General features: G+C 38.7%; 1 protein-coding gene across 1 annotated transcript in view; it reads left to right on the top strand.

Moving 5' to 3' along the window:
* Nucleotides 1–9990, top strand: part of LAPTM4B (lysosomal protein transmembrane 4 beta) — a 59514-nt gene extending 49524 nt beyond the window's left edge. The window contains exon 7 of the mRNA XM_027717561.2: nucleotides 7950–9990. Coding sequence (XP_027573362.1) covers nucleotides 7950–8024 — 75 coding nt within the window. The 3' untranslated portion in view covers nucleotides 8025–9990. The remainder of the gene's footprint in view (nucleotides 1–7949) is intronic.
* The last annotated feature ends 2858 nt before the right edge of the window (nucleotides 9991–12848 follow it).

Here is a 12848-nt window from a genome sequence, read left to right as displayed (position 1 = left end):
TATTCTATATTTTATGAACTCTTGAGACCCCATTATAGAAAAAACACATTTCTTCAGACATAAATGCTGAAGAAATTTCTTCTTCATAAATGCTACTTCTTCTCTCCCTACATAGAGAAATATTAGAAACTTTTGAAGATCTACCTCAATAAAATCAGTATATATAGTAACTTCCAATAAATTTTGTACAGGAAATAAAACAAGTGCTACATTAATAGGCTTATTTTGACTAAATACTTAAATTTTTTTAAATTTTATTTGAAATTTATTTGAAATGACCTTTCAAATAAAATACAAAATTGCTTATATAATCAGTGATATTTACATATAGTCCAGAGCTAACTGTCCTACAAATTACTAAAGGAAATAGCTGCCACTTGGTGCCTCAAATCTCCAAAATGGAACTTGAATTGAGAAGATCTGTAGTTCAGAAATTTTTAAGCAAAAAATACACCCTAATTTTTACATTTTCCTTTGTAATCTCAGACTTCTCAGAAGGAAACCACATTGCCAAATTTGACAAGAAAACATTGCCAAGAGGGAATTATTCTCAGCCTTCCCTGCATACAGAGTGAAGCAATCAGCTGGCTATAGCTGTGTGTGCACACAGACATCTTCTGTTTTCCCCAGGTGATCCTCATAACATTTGCGTGGTCCAGAGCAGTTGGGACTGTCGTGAACCAGACAGGTGGTCGTGGGCAGCCTTCCCTCCAGAGCTGTTTGTAGGCTGGCTGCTTCCTTCACTGCAGCTGAACATGGTTTAGGTTGTGGTTACTGGCTCCTCAAAGCACCGCAGCTGTGGGAGGAAATTCCACTCCTCTTGGCTGGGTGAATGACAGGACAGCAGGGACTTAAACACGAAATTAATCAATGTGATTGTATACCCTGTTTAACCCTCTCCAAACTGCACAGTGGTATCAGATTGGTACAAGTCGATGGTTGGTCATGGCTGGAATCACAGAGATGAAATGAACCCAGAGCAGACAACTGGTGGAACCAAGCATGTGCAGCTTATAACCTCATCTTTCAGTTCAGTTGTCTCTGAACCTGATGAATTGGTCTTGTTCTGCATAGAGGAGAAAACTTATCCTGAATTAGGAAAGGCATGGGGTGACTGTATTTCAGCCTGCAGCTGTGTCAGTGTTTGTCCCATCACCAAGCCAGGGGCCACACATTGGACAGAGGCTGCCAGAAAAGGAAATACTTGTGGTTCAGGCATTTTAAATGGCTCAGCACTGGCTCCAGCATACACTCCCCATCTGCCTACCACTGTTCACCTTGTAGTTACTCTCCCTCCTGTTTTAAGTAAACAAAGAGTAAGGCCTGAGCCCACCGACTCTTTGTATGTGAGCTGTGTGGAAGAAAAGGCTTCTTTTGCCCTCTCCTCTTTTCCTCCCCGCATATCCGCATGGGCCTTCCCTAACGATTTGGGTGTCTAAAATGTAAAGGTCACTTCTCCAGAATGATGTGCAGTCCATACAGGCTGCGGTGAAGAGCTTGGGGTAAACACTTCCAGGCATAGGCTGAAATTTCTGTAAATATATATTTGTTTTGTAAGTATTTCCACTATTAAGCACCCATCTCGTACAGTCATATGCAAGTGTTATCAAAGAGAGTTTTAACTCTGTCTTAAGTTTTCCAGTCTCTTTTAAGATGCTTCAAATAATAGGCCTGTTTTACAAATGGGAGATCCTTCTAAGGCAAAGTCAAATGATTTGTCAGAACTCCAAAGGGCAGCAACAGGACCAGGATTAAACTGAAGTAGTAATGACCCCAATTCCACACAACTGCTTATTGTCACCTGTCCCTGTCAGCTCTGTGATGTAATGTGGAGTCCTTCAGCATAAAGTTTTTACTGAAAAGCTGCATTTTGAGAAAATATCCTGAATGCTTCCTACAACTATCAGTTCTCTCCATAGACATTTTTGATCTGTAGCTTTTTGGCATTATCAGGTGCATCTCAGCTCTAGAAGGTGTTGGAGAAAAGTATGTTAGAGCTGTGTCTGACAATGTTTGTTTCTCATAAGACATCAGCAAGGTTTTTTGTAATGGGAACTCACAGATGTTTCATACAGCAGACAAACAAAATGCTCAAACAAACAAAATGTTCAAACTCAAAGCCATTTTGTGGCAACTCTACCGTTCCACCCAGTGAAGAATGTAAATGAATATGGGGAAAAGTGATCCAAACCTTTCTGAAGACACAGAAAGATTTCTGTTGAGTTCATTTCTCTGAGTTTTGGGTGAGACCCTTACAAATGCAGAAATAATCAAGTAATGGAATATTTAAATTTACTCATACAGAACCAAGCACATTTTCTCCTCTAGAAAGAGATCATCTAAGAGCTTGAGTTCAAACAAGAATCACTGCAGCAATATGAGAAATCTTGTACATATGCAGAAGAATTTTTTTTCCTGTAAGTTCAAGTAAATGTGAAATCAGCAAAGTGATTATTGAAATTATGCAATATACCTCCCCCAAAAAACAAACAAGAGAACATGTTTAAAACAAGATTTAATTACCAAGTGTTTAATATACAAATATTTGCCTATGTTTCTTTTTAGAGATATTTCTAAACAGTGTCTTTAAAAACTTATTCTCCAAAACCAGATTAACCAGGATGTAAAAAATATGAAATGACATATGCTTATGTTACGTGAATATGTTACAGCCATTGGCAAACTTGTTTGGTGATTATTTTATTCAGAGAAGGTCATCCTGTATCATGTGCTTTGTAATAGAGAGATGTTTATGTAATACAATTATCCAAACCACTCAGATGACACTAGCTAAGTCAGGAACAGGATTTCTTATGGGTCAATTATGGATTATTTCTGCATATTATACAAGATTGCTCATCACAAAATGTTTAAATGGTATTGGGAACGAAACCCAGCACCCAGGACTCCCTGTTCCACTTGAGCATGGGGCTACATAGCCACAGTTTCTCCTATTTTCTTTCTTTCCTGCAGATTCTTGTATACTTGGCTTTACTGTGCAGCAGGAGGATAAAAAATTGTCCCTGGAAACTAATTAAAACTTTATGTCTGGAGCATTCACATGGCAGATTGGAGCTGTGGGTTTCACCCCTCTTGGTTTGGGATCCCCTAGAGCTCTGGTCACAGTCTCTGTGCAATGCTTTTGTCACCAGACAACTGTACAAATAGAGTGCATAATGTCATATTAAAGGATGTTGTTAAAATGGTACATGGTTCTTAAACACAATTAATGCAATTATAGGGCTTGCGAAAGAAGTCAGGAGCTTCTGTCCTTTGGATTTTAGGCATCCTATAGGACTGAAGCCTGCAACTATCTAATCTTGCAGACTTGCTTGCTGGTCTACTGATAAAAAGCCAGAATGTCTTCACATAGTGATCACTGAGTTCCAAAAATATGTGGGTCCTTCATACTTACTTTTTGTAGTAACTTGTGGGTGACAATCTCAAACACTCTGCAAACATTAATCCCAGAGAATTCAGAGAACTAACATACATTTTTCTCAATTCACAACAAAGAAACAAGGAAATGCTCAAAAGTTATACCTAGGAAGCAAAATGTGTCAGTTGTCCTAGTGGATATTCTGCCTTGAGGATACCATGTACCTAAAATATGCACATATTTTTTGTACTTTGTGAATTAGTTTAGACTGCATGCATTCTAATGAGATTTGTAGATAAGACTGAATAGTGAGTTTCTGCCTATTTTTCTAATTTCTGAATTCACTCTTTGGCTCAGTGACTGGCTTCCATTTTATGTGTCTGGAGAGCATAATGTACTGCCTGAATAACTATGCTATTTTATTTCCAAGGCACCTATCTGCTTTGATTAGCCATGCTGAAATTTAAAATTAACAAAAGAGAAGGGTAAACTATACTGATCCAGATTTTCATCTCAGCTACTTTGGTATAAATTCAGTGATTAAAATTCTAATGAAATTATCTTTTCTTCGAGATTTTTGTAAACTGTTGGGCATTTTAACAGTAAACAGATAAAAGCTGAGATAATGCAGGTTTTATTATATTCCTCTCTTTTGCCAAAATAGATTTAATTGAGAAAAGATGGAAAAATTATCAAGGGAAAGTAAGGGCCTGAAACTCTGGGGTTTTTTTAAAAATAATTAAAAGGTAGTCTTACAGAGGCAGAGTTGTGGGATTTATAATTACAGAGTGCTTGAAGAGTTATTCAGTCTGTCATGGAAACTGAAAGTTGATTATTTAGACTTAGAGTTGACAGATGATTAAATAACAGTAACAAAACCACATCGGCTGAAAGTAAAGCAGTTAAATTAGTTTGAAGGGCTTTTACTATACTGATGACGTGAGATATTTGATGTCCAAGCTGGTGCCGTGTATTCCACAGACTCCAAGTGTTTTCTTCCACTTCTTGTCTGTCACATTTATTCATCTTAAGCTATGTTTAACATTCTGTCCATATTTTCTTTGTTTAGCTCAAATACTGCTGGGCAAAGGTAGTAATTTTGAATTCTGCTCATTATACACTGATTATTTTTTATCATTGTTCTGTTCATGTTAGGGAATGATATTTAAATATTGAAGCACAAAAATGTGTAGGGAGTAAGCCTTGTAAAGTTGTTGCTGACAGAACTGTTCAGACAAATAACTTTTGCCAGCAGTAAGTGACCCCAAACTTTACAAACATTTGGCAAATACTTTTTACCCTTCTAGTGTAGATATTTTCTTGTGAAACTTCTGAACCCTTTTAGCAGTATCCCCAGTTCATACCCCACATTCTTTGAATATTTTTATAGAAATCCATGTGCCTTAGGATTTAGCCAGTGATTTCTCCAAAAGGACTCCTGTAGGTATTGTTACGACTGGTCCCTGATGAGGGGTAGCTGAGGTTCCTTTTGATAAATCCCTTGGGGTGAATTAGAGTGGGATGATACTCAATGACCAGTGTAAATGTGAGGCAGATTTATTTTTAAACAATTTAATTGCAGCAGAAAGGAGGTATGTGTCCCTTTTGGTTCTTCTTCTCTATGAAAGTATGAAAATACCACGAAGAAAATATATAAGGAAAAGAAAGAAAGAGAGGGAAAGGATAAGAGCAGATAGTGGCAAGGAAAGATATAACCATCCATGAATCCAGGAATGAGACTTAAATGTTGTGCTTTGTATGTCTGTGGTTGGAGTAATGGTCACAGTCTTGATCTGTTGGGGGTGGGGGCCTGGAAAACAAAAAGTTCTTCAGACTACATACATTCAAGTTAGCCTGGGAATGCCTAAATCGCTCACTGGGGAGGGGATTCTTCGTGTCTAATGCAACACTGAGGAGCACACGCAGTTTTCTCATGAGAGTTCCCAAAGACTTGGGGGATGCTTTGGGATCCTTGGTGGTCCAGTGCCCCCCCTAGGGATATGACCACTGTTTGACCCTGCTTTCGTGCTTACGCTGTATGTAGTGTGGTCATCATGGACCTGAACAGAAAAATTGTCTCCAGAAAGGTGCTGCCCTACTTTCACACAGCCCCCCTTTCCCGGCAAGTCCCGTTAGAATTTGCCCGCTTGACTGGTCATCAGTGTTTGAGGCACAGCAGTGCATTAACTCCTTACTGTCCAGACTTCTACAGGTATTCCTATCTTCCATCATGTCTTTTTGAACTGTTGATAAGTGAGAAATTGTCTTCTGAGAGTCCTTGGGGCCATGTATGAGTTTTGGGTCTGTAGAGTGAAGAATAGTGCTCATCTCCCAAGAGGTAAAAGCCTCACCAGGAGTCTGTTCTCTTGGACAAATTTTGTTTCATAAGGAGTGAAAGGAATGGAGAAGATCACTCATATCAATAATCCTCTGGGCCAGGAGACCTACTGCAAATGGCATTAAGCTCAATGATCAAGTAATAATAGTGATGCAACCACAGCAGTCTTAGGACACATTGATCTAAAAGAGGATCAGAGCATGGAGAGAGGTGTTGTCCTTTATTTGTCAGCCCATCTTTATCAGCTGAAAGATGGACAGCTCTTTGGATTGCATCTGCTGTCATTTCTTATCACACCTGATGAAATAGACTCTGAACCTAAAAGGAATGGACCACAGGTTGGGGCTTAGCATCAAAAGAGTGCAGTGAAACAGCTAAATCTTCACAAAGTGAACTTGATTCATTTTCAGAGTAATCTGTAGATAATATTTAATTACTAATTATATTGTGTTGTAACAAACTAATGGACGTTTCAGTATTTTTGAGAAAATAGTGCTTTTTTTAGTAACATGCGGATTTTATTAGAAACCCTATTATTAAACTAATGATCAGTACTAGGGAGAGGATTTCAGTTGTAGTGCTTTTTACAGTTTATATGCTTTAGCACTGTGATTTACTGAGGTTGGTTGCAAAATACATTTATGATTTTTATCACAATATTTATTTGAAATTCTTTGTGCTGTCCTAATTTCACTAGATAAGTAGTCTGCTGTAAGCTGCTTACACCCCTTAAAGGTGACATAATTTATTAAACGCTTTACAAATACAAGGCTTTTTAGATTATGTAGTGCATAAAATATTGCATTTACAAGCTTAAACATATGGTATTAATGAGGAATGATGGCTCTTACAATTTCTTTTTCTAAATAATGAAACTTTTTTGATTAAAGGCTGAAGATGCCAAGGCAGCCATTCTGTAATCTAACAAACGTGCACAGATGTACTTGAACACTTGAGTAAACTCATATGAGTAGAATCTGAATCATCCTTGGAACTATTCCATAAAAGCCTGATCCAAAGTCTATTTAAATCTATAGAAAGATTCCTACTGATTTTGTATGTTGTGGTTGAAGTCTAAAAGGGATGACTATGAATGTTTCTTTGCAGAAGGCAGGTTATCAACGTCTGTAAGAACTGGTGAAATCCTGTCATGGCAAAACTTCCATTGGCTTTACTGAGATCAGGATTTTCCCTGTGTGTGTTTAGACAATCAGCTTTACGTGCTCTTTAATGACCAAGAAGCGATGCTGATAAATTTGGAAATTCCATCATGAATAATTGATCTGCAGCTGCATAAAGTATCTCTGACAGTGCACTTCAGTGATATTCTTGTACAGTATTGAGATATTTTAGGGAATGTACACTCATTCTTCTTTCAGACATCTACTTTATCTACAGTCCTTGCTGGGATTCACAGACCAAGTGCTCCTTTCCTTTTCACATGCAAGCTAATTAATGCCAGTGTCGGTGCCATTAAAAATTGCACAGTAACTAAACATGCTTGCCTAAGCAAGTATAAATCTTGTTTCAAATCTATTCTCTGCCCTGAACTTGCAACTCCCATGTCCTAGGAAGCAGCCTGGACTCCAGTGAATGGGGATGATCTATGATTAAAGCTGTCCTAATTGCTATCAGATGTTTAAGTATTCCCTGAAATACTTTTGGGAGTGTAGATCTTCCTTCTCGTAGCTGAGTACTCCAGAAGCACAAAACTGGAGATTTATCTAGACATTGGGTAATTTGTTCTCCATTTACTTTCTTTCTCCCCACTCCAAAATAATTATTAGCTATTCCAGAGAGGGCTCAGAAAGAGAGGTTTTTGGGTCTTTTCTCTCTCTGGCTAAGCAGTTTGAGCACTCCTCCAGGATACAAGGTTTAGCGCTCTTGACAGAGGAGAGCTGCAGCACAAGCAGCTACTATCACTGCCAGATTGAACAAATTCAGGTACCAGCAGTGAATGGCTGAAATCAAGCTGTCACTGGGGTTAATAAGAAATGAGAAGAAATCCTGTTTTCATGATTAAAAACAAGCATACAAATTGAAAAGGATGAACTTCAAGCTAATATTGTTTCATTTCTTAACTATTCTGCTCCTACTTAATATTTTACTCTTTTGGGGTGTTTGCTTGTTTGGCGGCAGGGGTAGGAACAAGGCCATAAGGGTTTTCTTTTCTGTAAATTTTGTCATCTGACTTCTGTTTTAAAAATATAAACTTTTTTTCCTTTCCTGCAGGTCCTGTTGCCACCATATGATGATCCTGTGAATGGAGCTGCTAAAGATCCACCACCACCTTATGTGTCAGCATAAGTGAGAGTGCTGTGTCCCTAGGGAGTATAGCTTTACTTCTCAGACATTGGAGCAATAGTTTGATAATTTCACTTCCAGGATATAACCTCTGTGGGTTATACATTGCTGTTTTGCTGACATATTGAAACCTAAATTGTATGATTATTATTCTGTAGATAGTTTTAATAACTTACTGCAACTACAGTAGTGTTTCAGAAACTAGTGAACTGGTTTCAGAACAATTCTGGGTAGCGCTAAGGTTACAGTAGTCACTGAATAGCTTTTTCCACCATGTCTGACATGCAGTGCTAGAGAACATAGAACTTTGCATTCTCAATCAGATTCAGAGTGTAACTTTATTTTTTTTATTTTAAAAACTTCCAAAGCATTACAAATGTGTTTCTCAGATGCCCACTTTCACCTTCAGAATACAGACCAAGTCCAAAAAGCAACATTCCAGTTCATTCCTGTTTTACAAGAATTTATGAAGTTACTATGCTGTGAAGGATGATGATTGCAAGAAGGATGAGTCTTAATCATTATTCTCATCAACCTGGCTAATGGGAAACAAATTTAATTGGGAAGGATAAGTATGGGAAATGGAGGTAGAGAAAGTGCTCTGTGGTGTGTAACAAGCCACAACCTGTGGTCTACATGGACTCACTTTGTACCAGCCTGTAACCATTCTGATTTTCAGAAAAAAAGAGTTCTTAGCAAATTCTGATAACTTTCTTTTCCTGCCTACTCAGCTTTTTCCTCTCCACTAACTTCACAAAGAGCACTTTGAGGTCACAAAATCCCTGCCTTTACAATCACATGGTTAGGTGACAAAGCTGTGACTTTTGCACTCAATATGCAAATTTTTCCCCATTGGAATGTGCCTGTAAATATTGCAATGTTCTGCTGAGTGTAAATTAAATTATGCAGATTCTAAGATAAATGTTCCTAATGTGTGGGGAACTTATGCATGTAACTTCCTGGAGCATTAGCAGATACGTTTTACATGTTTATCATATACATCAGTGTGGGGATTTTAGATTTCTTTTATGACTGAACTGGTTTGTGCTGAGAATCTTTGTCATGGGACTCATCCATCCATGAGTGCTTTTGTGAGGTATTTATTTCTTCTCCAGAGAAGTGCCTCCTGCACATGTAACTTTTTGTTGCTGATGAAGGTTCTACTTTTAATTGAAAAGGAAAAGGGAGTATAATGTGTGTCTCTACCTCTCATTGTTTCCCGCTGTGTTGTCTCCTCTGCATTTGGGGTGATTGAACAGGCTGAAGCTAAAATGATGCCATTGCACAACGCGCCAGGTAAAGGGCAGTGCAGAGCTGAGCCACAATTTGGAGGGGCACCAGAAGACACTGAGGTACCATCTCTCCTGTGGCTGGGCTGGCACATGAGTCTACACCCTTCCTGAGGAGGACACCCATTTTAACCCTCAGTGCATTGACTTCATTCTGCAAACTGAAGAAATATAGAACTTTTCCTGCCTTTTTCTGGAAAAGAATTTTCCAGGAGAACACAGGACCGACAACTTCTTTTTACAGAGGTTGCAGCTATGACCTGTTTTTGCAGAAGCCAGGGAAGGAAAGGACAGACTTTTTCTGCCTGTCTCTTCCCATCCCTGGGAAAAGGCAGGTCCCCATCTCCTTCTTGGAATTTTAGTTCAGGGTTCATCTACTCTGAGATCAAACTAAGCAATGCATTTGAATGAACCAGTCCTGAAGTCCATCCACTGATCTTTATCACAGTCCTATTTTTTCCTTCTGAATAACTCCATGTACTCTCTTTACAGATATCTTTGGGAATTAATCTGAATTTGGGGGTTGGGCTGGCTGGCTGGGCTTCTGAGCTTCATCTTCTTTCATTCTTTACAGATTTGTGAAGGATTTCAAACAGTCATTTGTTTGAGAAAAGCTGGTTGTAAATACATCGCATCTGTGTATACAAACTTCTCTACAATAAAAGGGTGTTTCCTCAAGACTATGGAAATAATTTTTGATGGTCTTCCAAACACAAACATACACAAAATCCTGTCCAATCAATCTGTCATGGCAGGATTTTCTCTGTAGAGGACCTAAGCAACAGTTTTTCACTCCACTCACCAGTCCATTCACCAGCTTTCCCTCCATATTGTATAAATGGAGAAAAGGACAGTAAATTCTATAATTTATTGCACAGTAAGACCAAGAGATAATTCAAGGTGTTAGTTCATTGTCCAGAACTGCAGGCAGTTTTCTAGATCTGTGTGTGATACAGAACAGGGCTAAACTGAGCTACATCGAAAGCTGAGACTTCTTTTTCTCCACATCATAATAAGGATAATGTTGTGCTAATTCACATGAATTTGCTTTAGACTTCAGCTTGTCTTAATAAAACATCAAGACTTCTTCACACACCCCATACGTGCATAAGTGCAAGTACAATGTGTCCTGCCAGGACTCCTCTTGGATTTGGTCCAATATGAGTTAAAGAAGGCAGGACGGTTATGGTATCAAAACCATGGCATTCTTGCAGACACAGTAAATAACTGGGTAGGAGGTAACAGATAATGTAATATAAGTTCAGTTCTGGTGATGTATCAGAGGATTCCCTTGAGAGATGAATTCCCCCATTCCCAAAGAAAAAAGAGATTCTGTGGGTTACGTGAAGAGACACGAACTCCAGCTGAAGGTTTTTTATCCTCAGATGTTGAATTCATTCTCCACTTCCATGTCTAATCCTGAGGAACTCACACCACAGCTTTTCTATAATTCATTTTTAATAGTCATCTGTGACACAGAAACCCATTAAAAACTTGGCTTCTTAAGTTTCTGTGCTTTGGGAACTGCTTGCTCCTAACTGTGCTTTTTCCAATATTCCTTGCATTTTTTCCTTTCTCCCAGATATTAGGAGCACGTGCTTACTGGAGTTCTCTCCTGTTTTCAAATCTGAAACTCTAATATAGCGGTTTTATTAATAATTTTTAGTAATTTAGGATTGGAAAGAAAATATTTTCAGGGAATGTTGGAACATCGTAAATATGGGGCCAAAACCAGCAAGCAGGAATCTAAACTTTGATAGTATCAGAAATATAAGTAGGTCTTTTGTGGAAACCTCTTTAAAAAAAAAAAAATCTGTTACAAGACATTGCAGGCTTCACAAATCCTACACATGCTAAGGCACAAAGGCCATTTCACTCATCTGTGCCTGATTCTTTTATTCCTGATTAAACAATGTGGTTTCCCTTCATTGTACACTCATCTATACATCGTATTGGAGAAAGCGAAGAGAAATTTGTAGTGGTGACCCAACAGTGTGACACTCATGCTTGTAAGTACATTAAATTTTCTAAAACAATTATTAACAACCATTATTTTAGGTGTTATACTGTCTGTACTTTGGGAAAACATCTGGTTGGTAAAAACAATCCAGACTTGATATGTTAGCAAAGGCCATGTCAGATCAATTTACAGCCAGAGAAAAGCTTGGCAAGGAAGCAGAGGAAATGATAACTGGTCAACAAATTCCAAACAGATTCCAAATACTGTGCTTTCATAATAGGGCATTCCTCACTGCTACTCTGTTGGCCAAAGTGTAGCAGCTAGGGACACCATGGACAATTTTGACAGATTTTTGCTAGTATCAGCAAGGCTGCACACTGATGCTTGGAATGTGCAAGATGGAAGATACGGCTACTGCTAAGGACAGAATGGAAAGAGGAGCAGCAACAGGAACAGAACATAGGAGGGCAACGTTCGTGTACGTCCTTTAAGCAGCACAGAGATGCCATTGCATTGACGGGTTCACTGCTACAATATTGGTTGGCTTATGTGCTCTTTCATTTTCCTCTGCTGTGGTCTGGAGGAAATATAATTGTGCCTGTAACCTGTTATATTAGCTGTTAGACCAGCTCTGTTTCACAATTTATCACTGGAGTGGATGATGCCTTGTTCTTACTTGCTGTAAGGCAAAGATATCTACAGATTTGTATTTCTAAACCAAAAGAAGTATTGGTTAAATTCCTGCCAAACTAGTTAGATAGAAGACTCCAAGCTGCTCCTCTGGGGCTGTTACATCTTTAAAGACTGCTCTTCATAGATGTTCTCTCCATAGAGGCTGCTCTCTTTAGATGCTGCTTCTCTGGAGCCAGGTTATATCCTTCCCATTCATCTGCCTCTATTAGCTGCAGAAACTGCAGTCAGATACCACAAAAAAGCATTTCTTGCAAAATTTCAGTACCTGTTGCTTCAGAGATGTTCCAGCACTATCTCAGTTCCCAGCTCTGAGAAATCCAGAACAGCAGCCATAGCTATCTAAAGGGAGGCTTGGCTCTGATAAGTCAGGATTAGCATTCTTTCAGAGAAAGACTCTGGTATTTGTAGATGATGTCTCCACACCCATGGGTTTGACCCAGAATGGTTCTGCAACGTCGCCAGTTTTTCAACTAAATAGCTCAGCAGGGTGTGGAAGACAGATCTGTGACCTTCTGCCTGCAGCCTGCATCTACCTACAGCAGAAGAGGATACTCTAGCAATGGGAGTGAAAGCCTCATTGTCACCCAGCCAGTAAATACGAAGTTATTTCAAAGCAAAAAAGCAGTTCTACAACTACACTCTAGACAATGAATTACAACAGTAGTTTATTTTAATGAAGCACTTCTGTGAAATTCAATGCAGTAAATTAGTTTTTTTTCTTTCTTGCAGATTATTCAAACCTTTCAGGCAGTAGAGTTTTTGGAAAGTAATTAAATGTTTGTACTTTGTAGCCAGAGCTGGACTTAACTAATTGGTTTGAGCGGAGGACACAGGGTCACTCAGAAAACTGAATAAGCATCAAGGAGATGAATCAGGGCTGCAGCA

Source organism: Pipra filicauda, unplaced genomic scaffold (genome assembly GCF_003945595.2).
Source record: "Pipra filicauda isolate LSUMZ 115617 unplaced genomic scaffold, ASM394559v2 scaffold110_size2237424_pilon, whole genome shotgun sequence".
Lineage (NCBI taxonomy): Eukaryota > Metazoa > Chordata > Aves > Passeriformes > Pipridae > Pipra > Pipra filicauda.
This window is presented reverse-complemented; position numbering and strand designations above follow the sequence as displayed.